The sequence below is a fragment of the Pelecanus crispus genome, chromosome Z, assembly GCF_030463565.1.
Source record: "Pelecanus crispus isolate bPelCri1 chromosome Z, bPelCri1.pri, whole genome shotgun sequence".
In the NCBI taxonomy this organism is placed as follows: domain Eukaryota; kingdom Metazoa; phylum Chordata; class Aves; order Pelecaniformes; family Pelecanidae; genus Pelecanus; species Pelecanus crispus.
The window spans coordinates 14,492,857-14,509,623 of record NC_134676.1 but is presented as its reverse complement, the minus strand read 5'-3'; the positions used below and the strand labels follow the sequence as shown (position 1 = coordinate 14,509,623).

The following is a 16,767-nucleotide window of genomic DNA, read 5'->3' as shown; positions in this document are numbered from 1 at the left end:
GGGCCAAAAGTGAAGAGTTCTGTTCTGTACCCCCCCACAATCTGTTTGCAAAATTTGCCTCCCAAATCCCACCCTGTTTTCCCCAGTTGTGCATATGATTCCTTAGGGCTGAGCCAGATCTCTAGGCATTGGAAAAGCCCTGAAATGGAGTGTGTGACCCCACAGATTCCAGCCTTGATTTTTATGGGCGTGTGTGCAAGAAATTCATAACAGTTTTTGTAAGGAAGTTCTATTTCTGGTTGTGTAATTTTCATTAATCCATTCTGGATGTGTGTGTGTTTGGTTTTTTCCAGAATGGTACTGGGAATGTCTTCTACGACCATGGTTTTACAGGGTGCTTGCAGTTGTTCTTGCCACGTTCTCTGTAATTGTTGTGTGGTCAGAGTGCACATTTTTCAGCACAAAACCAGTTTTATCGCTATTTGCGGTTTTCATACAGCTGGCAGAAAAGACATATAATTATATATACATTGAGGTAAGTTTGAGATACTCAACAAAAATGTTTTCAGATAGATTGTTATTACAATAGTAGTAGACCAGATTGATTTAAAAATGAGTCTTTAAATCATCTGTCAACTTTCAGAAGGTCACTAAAATAGATAATACCAAACTTTGTTTCTGTGGAGGGAGTCTGCCTTTTGCCACTTATTACAACTCTCTAATATGGGGTGAGGGGTGAAGGTGTGACCCAGTTTAGCTAAATATCACATCTAGAGTAATTTGTGAAACATCAGCTTGGAGCTTAGGTGTTTAGACTTTGTGTCTAATCACCATGTGTGTGACCTCTCTTTCCTAAGCAGGAATTTGCTGCTGATGGAAGATCCAGTCACAGGTGTGGCTAGCATATGTGTGCACAGATTTAGCAGTAAAGGAACTGAGCTGAAAAATTCCAGTATGCTAACAAAATACATTGAATTAAAAACACTTGTTTTTATCACTTTTTGTGGAAATGTCAAGTCAGTCATAGTAATCATTGAGGCAATTACAGCAATTTCATTTACGTAACAAAAAAAAGTAGAATAAATGTTCCTAGGGTCAGTTGTGTTAGCTTATATAAAGTGCAGAATGCTACAAGTATCATTCTCAATTTAAATTAGTCACAAAAACCTCCTGAAACTCTTCTCAGAGCTGTGTTATTGTCCCATCTCAAAATGAAAAATTATACTGCAGTCAGCCTGGTGCATGCACAGACTATGTGCTGAATGCATTAAAACCGTTAGTAGAGTTCTACATTCAACAATCTTTTTTTTTCCCCAGATGGCCTGTTTTCTTACCATCTTTTTCCTAAGTATCTGTGTTTACTCTACTGTCTTCAGGATCCGTGTATTTAACTATTATTACTTAGCTTCACATCATCAGACCGATGCGTACAGTCTCCTTTTCAGTGGCATGTGAGTATGTGGCATATATTTTGCAGATTTTCTGTCAAATACTCAATTGAAAATGTCCATGAAACTTTCATTTATATTCTTTCATTTATAATCATATGGGTATAAATCCTAATGAGCTGTATATCATGATTCTGTGATAGATCCAGTTACGATTTCTTAATATTTTTAGTGCAAGAAATTGTTTTAAATGCTGTTGCTTCTTGCATTTGTGCAGGTTATTTTGCCGTCTTACTCCACCGTTATGCTTGAACTTTTTGGGCTTGACCCATATGGATGCAACAATCTCTCACAAAAACACTCAGCCAACTGCTTATACATCTGTAAGTAACAGAAAATGTGGTTTTGAGGCTTCTATATGGTTTGGAGGATAGGCAAAATATTTTTAAATACTTCTTATAGTAAGATTCAGATATTCAAATCTTTTCACTAGTGTTAAACAGGGTAGAAATACAGACCAGGAGTTTGGTAATGATTGCTAGCCACACAGGAGTCATCAATAGCTCTATTTTTCTGTTTTGGTCTCTTTATCCTAAGAAAGTAAAGTATTATGCTGAAGAGTTCAGACTGTTCTTCACTTCTTAATAGCTTTAGCTTCCACTGGCTTTACCATATAGGACATCTTTATAGATTGGGAGCAAACCTAACTTGCCAGTGAAAACCAGTGAGTTTGGCTTTACTGAAAAACAAACCAACTTCTGTAGGACAGCAAGTTACATCTCACATCTTTGTTGTTAGCAGGTAGATTCTTAGTGTTGTCTAGAGACTCTTTTCACAGCAGATGGAAAGATCCACCAGATTTGAACTGGTTCTGGATTAGGTGAGACAGCAAAATCTAGCATCTTAGAAACCTCAAAATGGATACACTGTTAGAGGTGGCCTTTATATTTGGGCATTCTGGGTCAACTGTCTGAATCAGATCTGTGATGATAATACTTACTATGTTTCAGTAACTGTAAAGGATTGTGTGGTTGTGTGTAGTGGACTGAAAACAGTGAGATGGCACAATCTTTATGGATATATGTAGAATATATCTGATTAGAGCTTGTTCTTATGGATTTTTTTCCCAGATAATGGGATCCATGAAAGTGCTGTCCTTCATTGCAGATGGTTTCTATATATATTACCCAATGCTTGTTGTCATTCTCTGTATTGCCACATACTTCAGGTAAGTGATTTGCAGGACAGATCCTCCATGTTTCTTTACATTAATAATACTTGTTTCAGCAATCACGAAGAGATTCACTTCCTCTCTTCCAGCAGTTGAGTTGTGACATAGTAATAAAAATGCAAAACTAGCACAATAAGTTGCTATTTGTACATGTGAAATGTGTACATTTTAAGAATATCAGTTGTATTAACTCATAACTGAGTTGTGGGGTTTTTTCCCCATTAAACTTCATTCCTAGCTTTTGAGGTCTGAGTTGTTCAAACTTTGGAGCCCACAAACGTTTGATTCTGCTTTTGAGATTAAAATTACCATGAGGAAGCTATGCTTTCACAAGGTTTTCTAATAAACTAAGAAGCATTAGCAGAAACTTTAGGTAATGAACTTTCTAGCAGGCTCATAACAAATTTCTGATACGTCACAAGACTTCAGTTTGAAAGCATACTGGTTTAAATCATTTGCTCGTTTCCCTAAGACACAGTTTGTTGGAGGCTTGAAAGGCAATTGCAGAAAATACTGTTATATGCTTGTTTTATCCTCACAGTTCAAAATGTCTGCTTTTGACCACTGTAAGGGATGAGATACTTTCAGTCTGACATTGCTCAGCTATATTTATGTTCACTTCTTCAGTTTTGCATTACCATTCAGTCAGAAGCAATGTATATGTTTTGAGTCATGTAGAATGTAGTTAAATGTCTTGAATGTCCATTAATAGCCTATGTGTCTCCATAGATAGCAAGACAACAAGGATCCAGTCCTACATTTTCCCTGCTTACCTTCAGGTTAGGTGACAAAAGTGGTGGTGGAGGCCAAGAAAAACTCATGAAAAGCAAACAGGAGAGCCAGTGACAAAAAAATGCTTCGTGTGACTTCTTGTCCATGATGATCCTGGGTCTTGAATGCCATAGTGAAAAAGAAGAAAAGAAACTAAAGGAGAGGAAGTTGCTTTGCGTGAACTTTAATGCCCTCTAATAATTCAGATACATACAAAACTGAATGTATCAAGGAAAGCTGTCTCCTTTGTTTAATCCAACAGTCTTAAAGTTCAGGTAGTAGAGGAAAAAAACTTTTCAGCATAAACATACAATGAAGCCAACTTTGAACCATGATATTGATGCTCCAGTGTGGAGAGAGGAAAACAATAACAAAATGAGCAGTTGCATTCTCTGGTGTGCAGTTGAAAAGGTGAAAGTGGTTTCATGCTATCTAGTTCCAGGACTAGTGTCATGGTTTAACCCCAGCCAGCAACTAAGCACCACACAGCTGCTCGCTCACTCCCCCTGCCCCAGTGGGATGGGGGAAGAGAATCAGAGGAGTAAGAGTGAGAAAACTCCTGGGTTGAGATAAGAACGGTTTAATAATTAAAATAAAATAATAATAATAACAACAACAATATAATAATAGTAATAATAATGTACAAAGCAAGTGATGCACAAAGCAATTGCTCGCCACCCGCCAACCGATGCCCAGCCAGTTCCTGAGCAGTGATCGCAGCCCCCCAGCCCACTCCCCCCAGTTTCTATACTGAGCATGACCCCATATGGTATGGAATAGCCCTCTGGCCAGTTTGGATCAACTGTTCTGGCTGTGCCCCCTCCCAGCTTATTGTGCACCTGGCAGAGCATGGGAAGCTGAAAAGTCCTTGACTAGTGTAAGCAGTACTTAACAACAAACTAAAACATCAGCGTGTTATCAACATTATTCTCATACTAAATCCAGAACACAGCACTACACCAGCTACTAGGAAGAAAATTAACTCTATCCCAGCTGAAACGAGGCCACCTAGCTTAAAAAAATGGAGCAAGCTTATTATTGGACTGCTGCCTAATGGGCATCCAGAACGACAGCCAGCATCCCTACACTTTAAGAGTATGCCACACTTTTCTCCTGAGCAAAACCTGAGAGGAAGGTGGCTTTCCTATGTTACTACTGTTTCAAAAACTCAGAAACCATAATAGGCAGAATTTTTATAGTAATTGTTTTCTGACAAAGGAGAGTCAATGAGCTATCATAGGTATAAATTCTGTTATATCTAAGAACATTTCAAGCAATTATCTTACCTTAAATAATTTGCACTACTCTCAGACTATAAACAGTTTTATCTCTCTGTTTGAGTAGGATTATTGCATCACTTTCAACTGGATTTAGGAACATGCTACTGTTCGGAATTTTCTGAGTTCTCAGCTAGTATAATAATCTGTCTTTTCTTCTGTATTGCTTTTTTGCTCAAATTGTCCGTAAATTCCTGAACAATTTGTTTTACATTTTGCAGTGTAATATATCCAAACTATTCATTGTAAATTAACAGAGGAAATTGCTACTCCTTCTGCTTTTACCAGTTTAGGAACTCGTTGTTTGAATCTTTTGGGATTTCAGCAGTTCATGGGGGATAGCGAAATGACCTCTGATTTGATTGATGAAGGAAAAGAGCTAATCAGAAGAGGTAAGTTAGGTCCTCTATCCTGTTCTTCCTGCAAAATATAGTATGTTGTTGCATTAAACTTCTCTGAAATGTTACACAAAAAAAAAAAGCATATGGCTTGTCAATATTTTGAAAACTGTAGTGAGGCAGTCTACTGCACAAAATGCAATAGACTTAAAGCATTGTGGTTGCTGTATAAACAGTGCAGGATTTCATTGACATCTGAAGCAAAGTATCAGCTCTACTCATCCAGTATCTGAATTTTAGATATTTCTGTGTATTTTACAGTTCCGCTAAGTGGTGCTCCTCTGAAGTCATTACTGATCTAATAATACCTGAGCCAGGTGCCTGTGTAATCTGTCATAAAGTACAGTTAGCAACAAACTCATTTTAATCTTTCTTCATCTGTGTTGATTGAGCTGCCCAAACTCTGTCATTTCCTTTAGGATTTTTTGCTGTTTCAACTAACTGTGTTCTATTACACAAAGCATGTTCTGTAGAGCTGTAATTATCTGCTGTTTTGGAAAGCTTTTTAATTTTTTTAAGTTAGTTTTTACTGAAAGTGTTTCTTGAAAGTTATTAAAAGCTGCTGTGGTTCTTGAGTAAACGTTTAGAAATTAAAATCTCTGGATACAATGCTATATTATCGAATACTTTCATTCTCTTTTCATAGTTTATGAAAAACAAAACCTAGATTTACTTAGAGTAGTAGTATTTCTTTTTTTTGAGAAAGAGCAATGTCTCTCACTCTCTTAAACAAGAGGTTACTATTTATTTGATACTGTGATGTTACACTTCCAGCTTAATAGCAGATAAGGACACAAACTTATTTGGGTCATACGTTGAGCCTCATAGAACTTCAGCAAGATTTTGATTCAGTAATGCTCGAGTTTCTTCTTAACATCATACTTTTTCCAGCTATTTCTAAGAGGGTTTTTTTGGCTTTGCCAGCTGGTATCTCAATGTTATGCCTTGACCCAAGATATCATCATGTTGAACTCATTTTAATGGAAAGCTCCATAATGATAGACAACAGCTTTGTCTTTTGTTTTATTTAGCTGTATGAGCCATCTATTTCAATAAGAATCTTTGCTAGTTAATTTTGGATTTTCATTGTTTGTTTAAAAAAAAAATTGGTAATGATTTTTCTTGTATGGAACTCAGACAATCTTTTTTTCGTTTATAGAGAAAAGAAAACGACAAAGGCAAGAAGAAGGTGAAAACAGAAGAAGGGTATGAGAATGTTTTAGCTAATTATAATATTAGTATACTACAATATCTGATAGTATTTGCCATTGCTGTTTAATTCAGCATGATCTATTTCACAAAAAAATAAGTCTCGCAGTAATTGATGGTATCAGTTTAATCTTGCAGAATAGTCTTGGCTGGCGGGGGTGGAATTTACATTTTAATTTTAAAGGAAAAAAGGGTGATTGTGGTCACACAACTTAGAAATTTTTGTTACTCAGTGTGCCGTGAGAATAGTGTATGCCAATACATGTAACAAGCATTAAAAAGGGTCCTGATTTCTAGGATGCAGACTAATCTGACATGGCTTATTATCAGTCTCCTATGTTGATACTGCTCTGCTTGAAATAACTGCAGTTGCAGTGTCATCGTATTCACTGAAATGGGGACTGTATGCTTCTCCCAAACTTTGCCATTGCTTTGTGTGCTCTTTGGAAAGTAATTGGCACAGATTTTTTTTTTCTTCCCCAGAGGAGGGAGTTACATTTAAGACTGAATTAATACTGTTAGCACTGAGTAACAAAGAGAATATTTGATTTGGGTCATACTTTGAGTGCATACAGAATTGAAAGATTTGTGAAAGCAGTCAATCTGAATAAAAGTTTAGGCAGCTTCATTTTAAGGAGTTTCAGTTAACTATAGGTTTAGTTTTTCATTGATTTATAACATCTGGCATTTAGTATAGAAAGTCACAATCAAAGAGATAAGATAAATCAAAAGGATGCATGCGGAAAATGAACAGACTAAAGGAAGAGAAAAATATTTTCTGCAGAAAGGCAAGATAATACTGGGACTAAAATCTCTTGGCTTTTCAAGCTCAGGGATAGTTCAGTTCTGGGTGACAGGCAATACTGCATAGACCTTCTGATCCTCTCGCCCCCATCTCATAATTTTAGAACTTGAACTTGCTGTAAAACCAAATAGTAGCAAGTGCATGATGCAGTTAGTATGCACTGAAATTATTTGACATTAAGCAACAATCTTAGTTCAACAGCAAACTCCATTTCAGATGTTACTTGTTATTTGAGTTTGCGTTAAATACTGTAGCACATTCGTTCTTGAAACCTTTAGGGCTTTTGTGAGTGTTGTCTTTTACTGGATCATGATTAAATGCTTGATCCTTCTGCAGCTTAGAACTGTAACATACGGCATAAATTAGCACAGTAATTTTTTTTTTTGAGTGCACCAGTTCCTACCAGTCTCTAAGCTGGGATCTAGATAGGAAGCTGAAACATATTAAAGTTACTGGAGCAATTGGAAAAGTTTTTATGGACATGAAGTTCTCTCCTAATAAAAGCATGAGACATTTTATTCTTTAATATATCATTATACTTCATACTAAAATGTTTACATACTAAAACATGACAGAATGGAAACACAACAGAACAAGTGACCAGCTGGGTTAGCTCAGTTGGTTAGAGCATGGTGCTAATAACGCCAAGTTCGCAGGTTCAATCCCTGCTTACTGCAGGGGGGTTGGGCTCGATGATCTCTCAAGGTCCCTTCCAACCCAAAGCATTCTATGATTCTAAGTTTAGTAAACATGGCCTGTCCAAATGGGGTTTTGTACTATCTGCATCTGGTTATTTTACCATTCTACCACTAGATGGAAGTAGAAATCAAAAAAAAGCAACATTCCCACCATAACTTAGAGCAGCTGAATGAACTTTTGAGTGCAGATTTAGTATGTAGCTTGTTTTCTGCAAGTCTTTTTTTCTAAAGAACAGTTACAGTAACCAGTTTAGTGAAGGGATATATCCTGAGTTTAAAGCAAAACAAAAATTCTTCCTGTATCAAAATACTGAACAGGAACATTTTCAAAGTATTACTTTCATAGTCTGATGTGATCGACCAATTAGGTCTAAATTGTGGGTCTGGAATATTTCTTGATCCTACGTATGCTTTTGTTGTGTTACTTTTTCTTCACAGCTTGTGTTTTCTTTTTTTGTCTTTTTTCCAGGAATGGAAGGAGCGGTATGGAAACAGAGATGATTCCACTAGAAACAGAGTTGTCCACACAGACCAAAAAGAATCCAGCTTCTCGGAGACCAATACCAATAGATGTAAGCTTTGTGGGTTTTGGAGGGAGTTTGTTTTGTTTTGTTTAATATCTTGTCTGCACAACACTGGCTGTGTGAGTAGCTTCCTTTTTGTCTTAGATGATGTGCCGATATGTTCCCTTCTGTGTCACAGTGCCATCTTGCCCCTTAAAGACACCTGAAGAGTGCTGTATTTCTTCCCATCTTCAACACTTCAGCTAGCTGAGGTTGGAGATTCTGGCTAGTCTCAGTTACTTGGTCTTCTTCTGGGACATAAAATGATTGCAGTTGGAGTAGTAGTTGTCATCAAAGAGACTTTATTTAGGATATGTCTTGAAGTCGGAAGTTTTAAATCTTAAAATTTACCTCTTTAGTTGCAAATAATGTACCAACCAAATAAATTACCAACAAATGTAAAGCCAGTAACATACCACACAACTGTATACAAGTTAATTTAATAATGTCTGGCAAAAAACTTTTTTGTGGATATGCTGAACTTCCAAAAAGTTTATTTGTCACAGTGTTAATGTTTTTTATGTGTTTTATGTGCTCCTGTAAGCTAACAACAAGTGAGAAGTGAAACTGAAAAAAGAAGGAAAAAGGGGGAGGAGGAGGGAAGTTTTGAACATGCTTTTGAGACAACTGGTAGATTTCCTCCTCCTTTTCACAACGTTGGAAATGCAGATTTTCAGTGGTAGAGTAACGGAAATTACGTTGTAATGTTAACCATATGAATATGTAGCATTCCAACACCAAAACAAGCCATGGGTACTGGCCTCGTGAAGGTGGCAGAGTGAACTGGAAAACAACTATATTTCATTAATTCATGAGATTGCTTCTTTAAAACCAAACCAAACCAAACCCAGAAAACCTCCTGCTAGCTTAGTTAAAGTGGGAAGTTGGGAAGATGAGTGGATGATTGATTGATTTAGAAGTAAAGTTTGCATATGACTTCTCACTGTCTTTGATTCTTTGCAAAATAGATCTCATGCTACTTGAGAGGCAAAAGAAAAATTGTACTTACGTTGCTATGGAGATATGAAAATGAAATACTACAAATTTGAGCGTGTAGCCAGATTTGGGTTAATGTTGAATCTACTCTATATTGCAGTTACACTTTGGATTAGCAAATTAACATTCTGTTTTTTTAAGTTTGATGTCTCCACACACTCCAAGATGTTCATAGAACAAATGAGTGTCTGTCCTTCCTTTTACCTATTCAGCCCTATCAAAGTATACCCGATCAAATGGTAGGACTGAAAGAGATAGAATAGAACTCCTCCAGGATGCAGAACCTTTGGATTTTAACGCCGACTCAATTAACGATGACCCTCTTGAATCGGACTCGGGAAGGTGAGGAATCTTTTGTGTTATTTGCAATTACAAGATACTAATGTCTTCTGTCTTCTGACCTATGACAGCTATATCAGATGGTTTCATAATAATAGTTTTGTAAACAAAATTTATCACCTCACCTAGCTTTTTCCCTGTCTTTTTTCTCCCCTGTGATATGGGAACTATTTTAAAACCAATTGAAACCTGAAGGCTTTTCAGTTTTTAGAAATGTCTGAGTAAGATTTGAGTTGAATATAATTTTGTATATTGGCATAATCTGAAAATACTGCATATAAAAACAGAAAACTGGAGAATGACCTGCACATGTACAATATAAGGTTTTTCTCCAATTCTCTACAAGACTTTAGAAAGCTCGCTTGATTTCCCTGTAGAAAAACCATCATAAAGGCCTGCAAGAAAGAAAACTGAGTATTACAGGATCAGTAGTTGCAGGAATACATCTGGGGGTCAGATCGTGGAACTACTGGAGTAAATTAAAATTTGAACTTATTGAACAAAAAGTCCCAGACTGCACAGTGTAGCTCTGTGATTCTGTGGGTGTGACTGCAACACCAAATTTCCTTAGTTGTGAAATAGAGTATAATCTAACTGCTAAGCTCTGCTCATATTTAAGAAACAAGTCATATATTTTATGGGTGCTTTTTTGTATGTAGCTAGTTATGATGTGGAACCGTTTAATGATAAATAATTTTAAATTCCTTTATAAAAAGTTACAGTTTACATTGTTTTTCACCTAAAACTAGCATACCCAATCCAATAAAAAAAATCATATATGGTTTCAGTACTTACATCTATAATGTCAACAAATAAATGTCAGTTCAAAAACAGGCAAACAGTGCTGTTAAATGACACTGTCAGGTGTTACAGATTGATTCAACAATATTAGTTTGTATCAATAACTAACTTGTCTAGTCTAATGTCAACACATTTCAAAAGTTGGTTCTTTTTAACCACAAGAGTTTAAAGAGGAACTAGCCTAGCAATTCTGTCAGCTGCTGACTTCTGTAAGAGTGTGAAAGGCCTAATAGTCTACAAACACAGGAATATGCATATATAATTCTTTTGGAGCAAATACTTTTCCAGTGCAGTATCTGAAGTCTTCTGGCACCTATACAGACTTCGCAGAGTGGTACGTTCTGAACTTTTTCTTTAAAAAGAAAATCTGGAGCCCCAGAACTTAGTTGAGCTTTCTTCTAGTAACCTGCATTGCATTTCATAGAGGTAATAAATCAAGAATAAATGCATAGGAAATTTCAGTTCACTTAAAAATAGCTTGTGCAACATTGATTTTTAAAACTGTAGCTCCTGCAATAGTTACAAGCATTCTAGGACAGTAACAGCACTAGGGACACTAGGTTCTGGCTTTGTGTCTGTTCAGGTTTTGGTAAGTACTGCACAGAGGAAGTACATTGTGCTTGCATTGGAACTTATTTGTGCTTTTAAAATGCTTTTAAAATATATTTGACTAACAATTTGTGAAGCTTCTTTTTTCCCACTAAGTATGTAGCTATTTGTTTTCATTATCTTTGATACTGTTTTTCTCCTAGGAATACCCAATGAGGTGTTCTGTTAATCACCCAAACTACTTTTAGATGCTGTTGTTTTGTCGTGGGGTTTTTTGTTTTGTTTTTTAAAAAAAAGTTCTGTTCAACAAAAACATACAAATTCTTTCCTTTGTATCAGGAAACAAAGTTATTTAAGACTCCCAGTATTCATATCACTGTTTTTCTTGGTCACATGAGGTTTAATTTAGTGACTGCCTATCACATTCTCACAGAAACGGTAATTCAGTAGAACTTCAGATCCTATAATTCACTGAGGGTTGATGAGTAAGAGTGCAGTGAGAGTTACATGATTTCATGGGTCTTTGCTTTTCTATTTTCTGTGATACTTTTTCATATTTAAAATTGATTCTGCAGGTACCAGCCTGGTGGAAGATACCTGTCAATGTCTCGAAGCAAAATATTTGATGATGTCTAAACTCCTCAAAGCTAAAGAAGATTTAGTGGAAATCTATTTCCTACTCATTGCTTGGAAAATACTGTATATATGATATATCACTGAACCAGAAAAGACCGTTTTTGTTTGGGGGGAAAAAAAAAGGAATATGAAGGAACGACTATTTTGGAAATGCACCTGTATGATAACTTTACTACTTTAGACAAGAATATGCTTCTTCTATTGTAGATATTGTTATGGATCAGTGTCAGCTTTTGTGTCATGACCAAAAGGAGAAGACTATTAAGTTAATAGAGGGTAAACAACATAAATATACCTAGGACTCAAATTGAACTGTAACAGTGTAAGTTTTAGGAAGAGGATTTTTTGGAAGGAATTTTTTCGTATTTTAACAGATGCTGTGAGAGCATCTTAATGCATCCAAAGTGCAGTTATATCAGTTACTATTGTAAACACTTTCTATAATGTTTCTATTTGAACTTTATGCCTAGTCTAAAATCTACTGAATTAAACTAAGGCTTCTTTTGGCTTCAGTGGTCTTTGAATCAGGTCCTGTATAAGCAGACAGATTGAATAGCAGACTGTTCTTCATAAAATCATAAAATACATGTTCCAGTATTTAAAGGGTGGCTACAAAGAAGATGGAGACTCCCTTTTTACAAGGAGTCACGTGGAAAAGACAAGGGGTAATGGGTACAAGTTATTCCTGGGGAGATTTTGATTGGACAAAAGAGGAAAATTTTTCACAATGAGAACAATCAGCCATTGGAATAATCTCCCCAGGGAAGTGGTGGATTCCCCAACATCGGACACTTTTAAGATTTGGCTGGACAGGGTGCTGAGCCATCTTGTCTAGAGCATGCTTTTGCCAAGAAAGGTTGGACCAGATGATCCTTGAGGTCTCTTCCAACCTAGTATTCTATGATTCTATGAAATTTGGTGGCATAAATTTTGAAGCAAGGTGTATTGGTCAAGAAAGGCTGTATTTTTTTTCTTTTCCAAGATTATATGCAGGTGAATGATTTTAGCATGTGTAAATAGTTGAAATTGAATATGGACCAGAGTTTCACTGTCCCATGAGCATATGTGCAATAGCAAGAATACATCATCAAAGATACAATGTCTGCTTAAGATTTTTACAGTTTTAACAGTTGAAAACCTTGGCACACTAATGTTTTTGTAACTGTAAAAGAAAGATAATGTGAAAATTGAGTTAAATGCTGAAGCATTATAATTTGCACACACCTCAGGCACGGCTTCAAATTGTGGAGTATATCTTTAAAAGAAGGGACATGCATAGCATGACTAGATAATGGTTAAACACTTTCAATGTCCCAAATGCCCTGGTTGCATTATGTATCTGTTTTTAAGGTGCCTGTATTTTGCAGTAAGCTGTTGCAAAAAGAATAATGCTTGTTCATTTGAATGCCATTCAAAAATGCCAATTATTAACACTGTAAAAAAGCTTCACATGAATTTCATTGGTGTAGATATCTTTTTAAACTGTAGTTAGTTGAATGAATTTTCAAATGTAATCATAAGGTAAAAGATGTGGTCAAATTCATGGTATCTTTGGAAATTTGATTAATTTAAAATGTTGCTTTACTGCAGTTTGTCTTAAGTCTTCACCACTTGGGAATTTTCGTATGTGCTTATTGCAAAATTATGTTGAAAACTGAAAGCAAACATGTTTCTATCATAAATTCTTTATCATGCTTAAAAAACAGACATCCCTTAAAGCAGCTAGGAATGAGTTATTCTGAAAAGTAAATTTTCATGGATGAGGTGTTCTACTAATTTTTAAAAATAGTCTTTGTTTTCTGAAGTAATTGTGAATGGGGATCTAACTACCTCCTGTGATTTAGTACATTATGTGTTCTAACAGTAGTGGTATTTGTAATATATTGATCTGCCTGTTTTAAAACACTGAATTGTTAATATGAAGGAGGAAAAATACTCTTATTTGTATAGAAATAATTATATTAATAAATTGGCAGACATACAATAATTGTCAGTTCTGTTCTTAGGTGAATACACTGAACAACAGCCATGCCCACATGTATTCAAGCTCATGCAATTTCCAGATTACCTGTAAGAGTGCTTTTAGTTTCGGTATTTTGTGTATTGTAGAAGCTTGATCAAAATCTTGTGGCTGTATCAAGGACTGGAAGTTAAGAAAATGAGTCTTTCTTTATTGAGATTGTTCTTTAGCAGATTTATGTTAGCACCTATTTAATTTATTTTAGATCGACTTAGAAATGCAATCCTGAACTCAGCCTTATATGAAAGGGGTTGTGCATGTTCTTGGACACCTATCCACATTAATATTCTTAGACTTGATATCTCTATTTTTAAAATTTGTATCTCATTTAATTGCCCAAAAGTTTATTTGTAAAAATCTTTGCATGAAATAAGGTTCAGGTTCTTTGTTTAACTCTTGAAATGTCACTACAAAGGGATCTAATTCAGTGCTAATAGGTCGTTACAGAAGGAACATTTGTTTTTCTGAATGCTTGTGCAGTATCCTTACCCTAGCCCCTGCTGACTTCAGAAAGTTGGATCGAGCCTTCTTGGGGCCTGGTTTTCTCAGAAATCAGTGAAATGGCTGCAAACCGAATTTTCAGTGGAAACTTGGTCAGGATTTTATATACAAAGGCTAACTAGTCCCTGGTGTAATCCTTCTGTGTAGTTTTCGTGGGGATACAATAATTTGAGGAGTTGACTGTACAAATTAATGGCAGTGGGATTGAGTTGCTGACATAAAAATTCTGAGCTCATAGAGGTGGGAATCCACTGACCTTTTTTTGATGTTGCAGTGGAGTAACAGAGTAACCAGTGGCTGCTTTTTGAAAGCATGGGAATTCGAGCTTTGAAAATATCTCAGGAGTTCTCCTCTGGATTGCGTTTGGAGATCCCTGGTGTTACATGCTCCCTGGATGCAGGGTGTTTAAGTAATGAGTTGATAAGTTAAGTCAGGTTTCATCCATAGTCTTCATTACTGACAAACAGTTATTCTTGCTCTAATTATGTGCAGTTTGTAGACCAATTAATCTAAAATGTGTTTGGAACAGTAATTACGAGTTCATATGACTAAATCCAGAAGACTTTCAGCAAAGAAATATAGAGTACAACTATAAAAGAACATTGTAGAAATAAGGGATATGCCTGCACAGCATTTGCTGTGTACTTGAGCTAGTTTTAAACTACTTTGGTTACTGCTAGTACCAACAGTGCAGACCTTGCTGGGGGCTGCTTGCCTAGGGATTTACCCCATTCCAGAGAGGTGGTAGCTGCCCCATTCCTGGAAACATTCAAGGTCAGGTGGGACGGGGCTCTGAGCAACCTGATCTAACTGAAGATGTCCCTGCTCATGGCAGGGGGGTTGCACCAGATGGCTTTTAAAAGTCCCTTCCAATGCAAACCATTCTATGATTCTGTAATGATTCCCAGCAAGACTGTGGCAACTCTCAATGAGTTCTCTGCTACTATAGCTCTAGTACTAACAGTACCACAGTTAAAAAAGTTAAACCTAGCTTCATATGTTTAAGCAGCAACTGTACTGTAGGCTAGTGGTGTTCTTGCATCACATTTGATGCTCCAGATTAGGTGATTTAAAATATAACTGCTCTGCAAACTGTGCTTTTGGAAACTGAATGTTGGCAGGTTTATTTGCAGCTAAAGGATGTCAATTATGTATTTCTTTACAAATGTTTGAATATCTTCATGTCAAAGATTTAAACCAGTGAAAACAATCCACACAAGTTTTAACGACCTTTGAAAAGCAGGAGTGAAAACAGTAGCTACTTTAATACTGTGTCAGTGTTGGATTTCTTAAATAGTATGGATAGCAAAGTGGTCTAGTCAAACTTACTACTCCTACTAGATTTGTAGTTCTGTTTTTTTCAGGCATTTAAAAATGTACATACTCTTGATACCTATATTGGGAAATGAGTCCTCTGCACTCTGCTTAAGAAAGTTGCATCTCTTAGGAGTGAAGTGAGGGAGTCTTTTTATGAGGGAAGGTAAAGGCTATGCAACTTCTAGTCTGTGCTGATAGTGACATGTTGGACAAACTATGATATATTTTATTATTTGGGTACAATAACGTGATAAGAAACAACAAACTTTATACTACTGAACTTACACTACTGGAAAAATCATAGTATATAATCTGCCTTTAATTTGCAATCAAGCACTTGTAAAATAGCCATTAACAGTATTAATGGGAATGGCGGAAAGCTGCTATCTTTTTCAATATTTATTCTTGCTATTTTAAAACATAACCATGACAATGATTTTTACATATGAAGTATTAAAAAAGTGATTACTCTGATTTTCTGTAATTATCATGATTTTATTAAATTTATCTTGGAATACTGTAAATGTTATGTGAAAAATACAATATTTTGTTCCAGTTTTCATTATTGCTGTAATTACTTGCAATCTGAGGGGCATTTACAATACCACATAGCAATCACTTTATGAAGAAATACTTTTTATGAGGCTTCTTAAAGAATTCTGACCTATTCATTACAAGTACGTGCATCTTAGTTATTAACAAAAACACCGCTTAGGGTATATATTGTCTCCTAGCCTTTAATTTTTGCTTAAAATTCAGAAAATAGTTATTTTATTCAGAGCAACCTATTTGTGAATTTTGTAAACTTCCTGATATTTTTACATTCTTTTTCCCCAATGGGCTCTGCAGGAATATGTACTGCTTCATGACAGTTCTCTAATACTAGCTGTGCTTCTAATTAAGTAGTCTAGTCTGAAGCTGAGACACTCCTACACTATTCGATGATGTTAACAGAAACTCAGCATTCCTAGCAAAAAAGCACCTTGAACTAGATCCCTTTCTAATTTTCTAATTTTCTAATTGCTGTCATTGATTATGTTGCATTATATTTGGTGTCTTCTGTTTCAGTCATATGGTGAGACCAGTCAGTTTCATTCTTTGTTTCTATTAAAATGCACTGGAATGTATTCCTCAGCATGCTTGTGTGTGTGTGTGTGTTTTAGTTGTAATTGGCAGGCAGTAATAATATGCAACTTCAGTTATTTCTTCAGGATAATGTTATTATATTTGACATATTCCTGTGACTTTTAATAGTTTCAGAGTGATAGCTTAGCTATCACTGTAGAAAGTAATTATTTTCTATAGAAATACTGTATATTTCTATAGAG

The 16,767-nt window shown here is 35.8% G+C and overlaps 1 protein-coding gene across 2 annotated transcripts in view; it reads left to right on the top strand.

The window, feature by feature from the left end:
* Nucleotides 1-16,447, top strand: part of LMBRD2 (LMBR1 domain containing 2) — a 34,331-nt gene extending 17,884 nt beyond the window's left edge. Inside the window, exons 10-18 of one of the 2 annotated variants that reach the window (XM_075725862.1) lie at nt 294-475; nt 1,258-1,391; nt 1,606-1,711; nt 2,459-2,556; nt 4,896-4,999; nt 6,165-6,211; nt 8,187-8,289; nt 9,489-9,618; nt 11,541-16,447. In XM_075725862.1, coding sequence (XP_075581977.1) covers nt 294-475; nt 1,258-1,391; nt 1,606-1,711; nt 2,459-2,556; nt 4,896-4,999; nt 6,165-6,211; nt 8,187-8,289; nt 9,489-9,618; nt 11,541-11,601 — 965 coding nt within the window. In that variant the 3' untranslated portion in view covers nt 11,602-16,447. Of the gene's footprint in view, nt 1-293; nt 476-1,257; nt 1,392-1,605; nt 1,712-2,458; nt 2,557-3,338; nt 3,422-4,895; nt 5,000-6,164; nt 6,212-8,186; nt 8,290-9,488; nt 9,619-11,540 lie in introns of those variants that run through there. The other variant, XM_075725863.1, reaches the window with a different exon arrangement.
* Nucleotides 16,448-16,767: the final 320 nt, after the last annotated feature.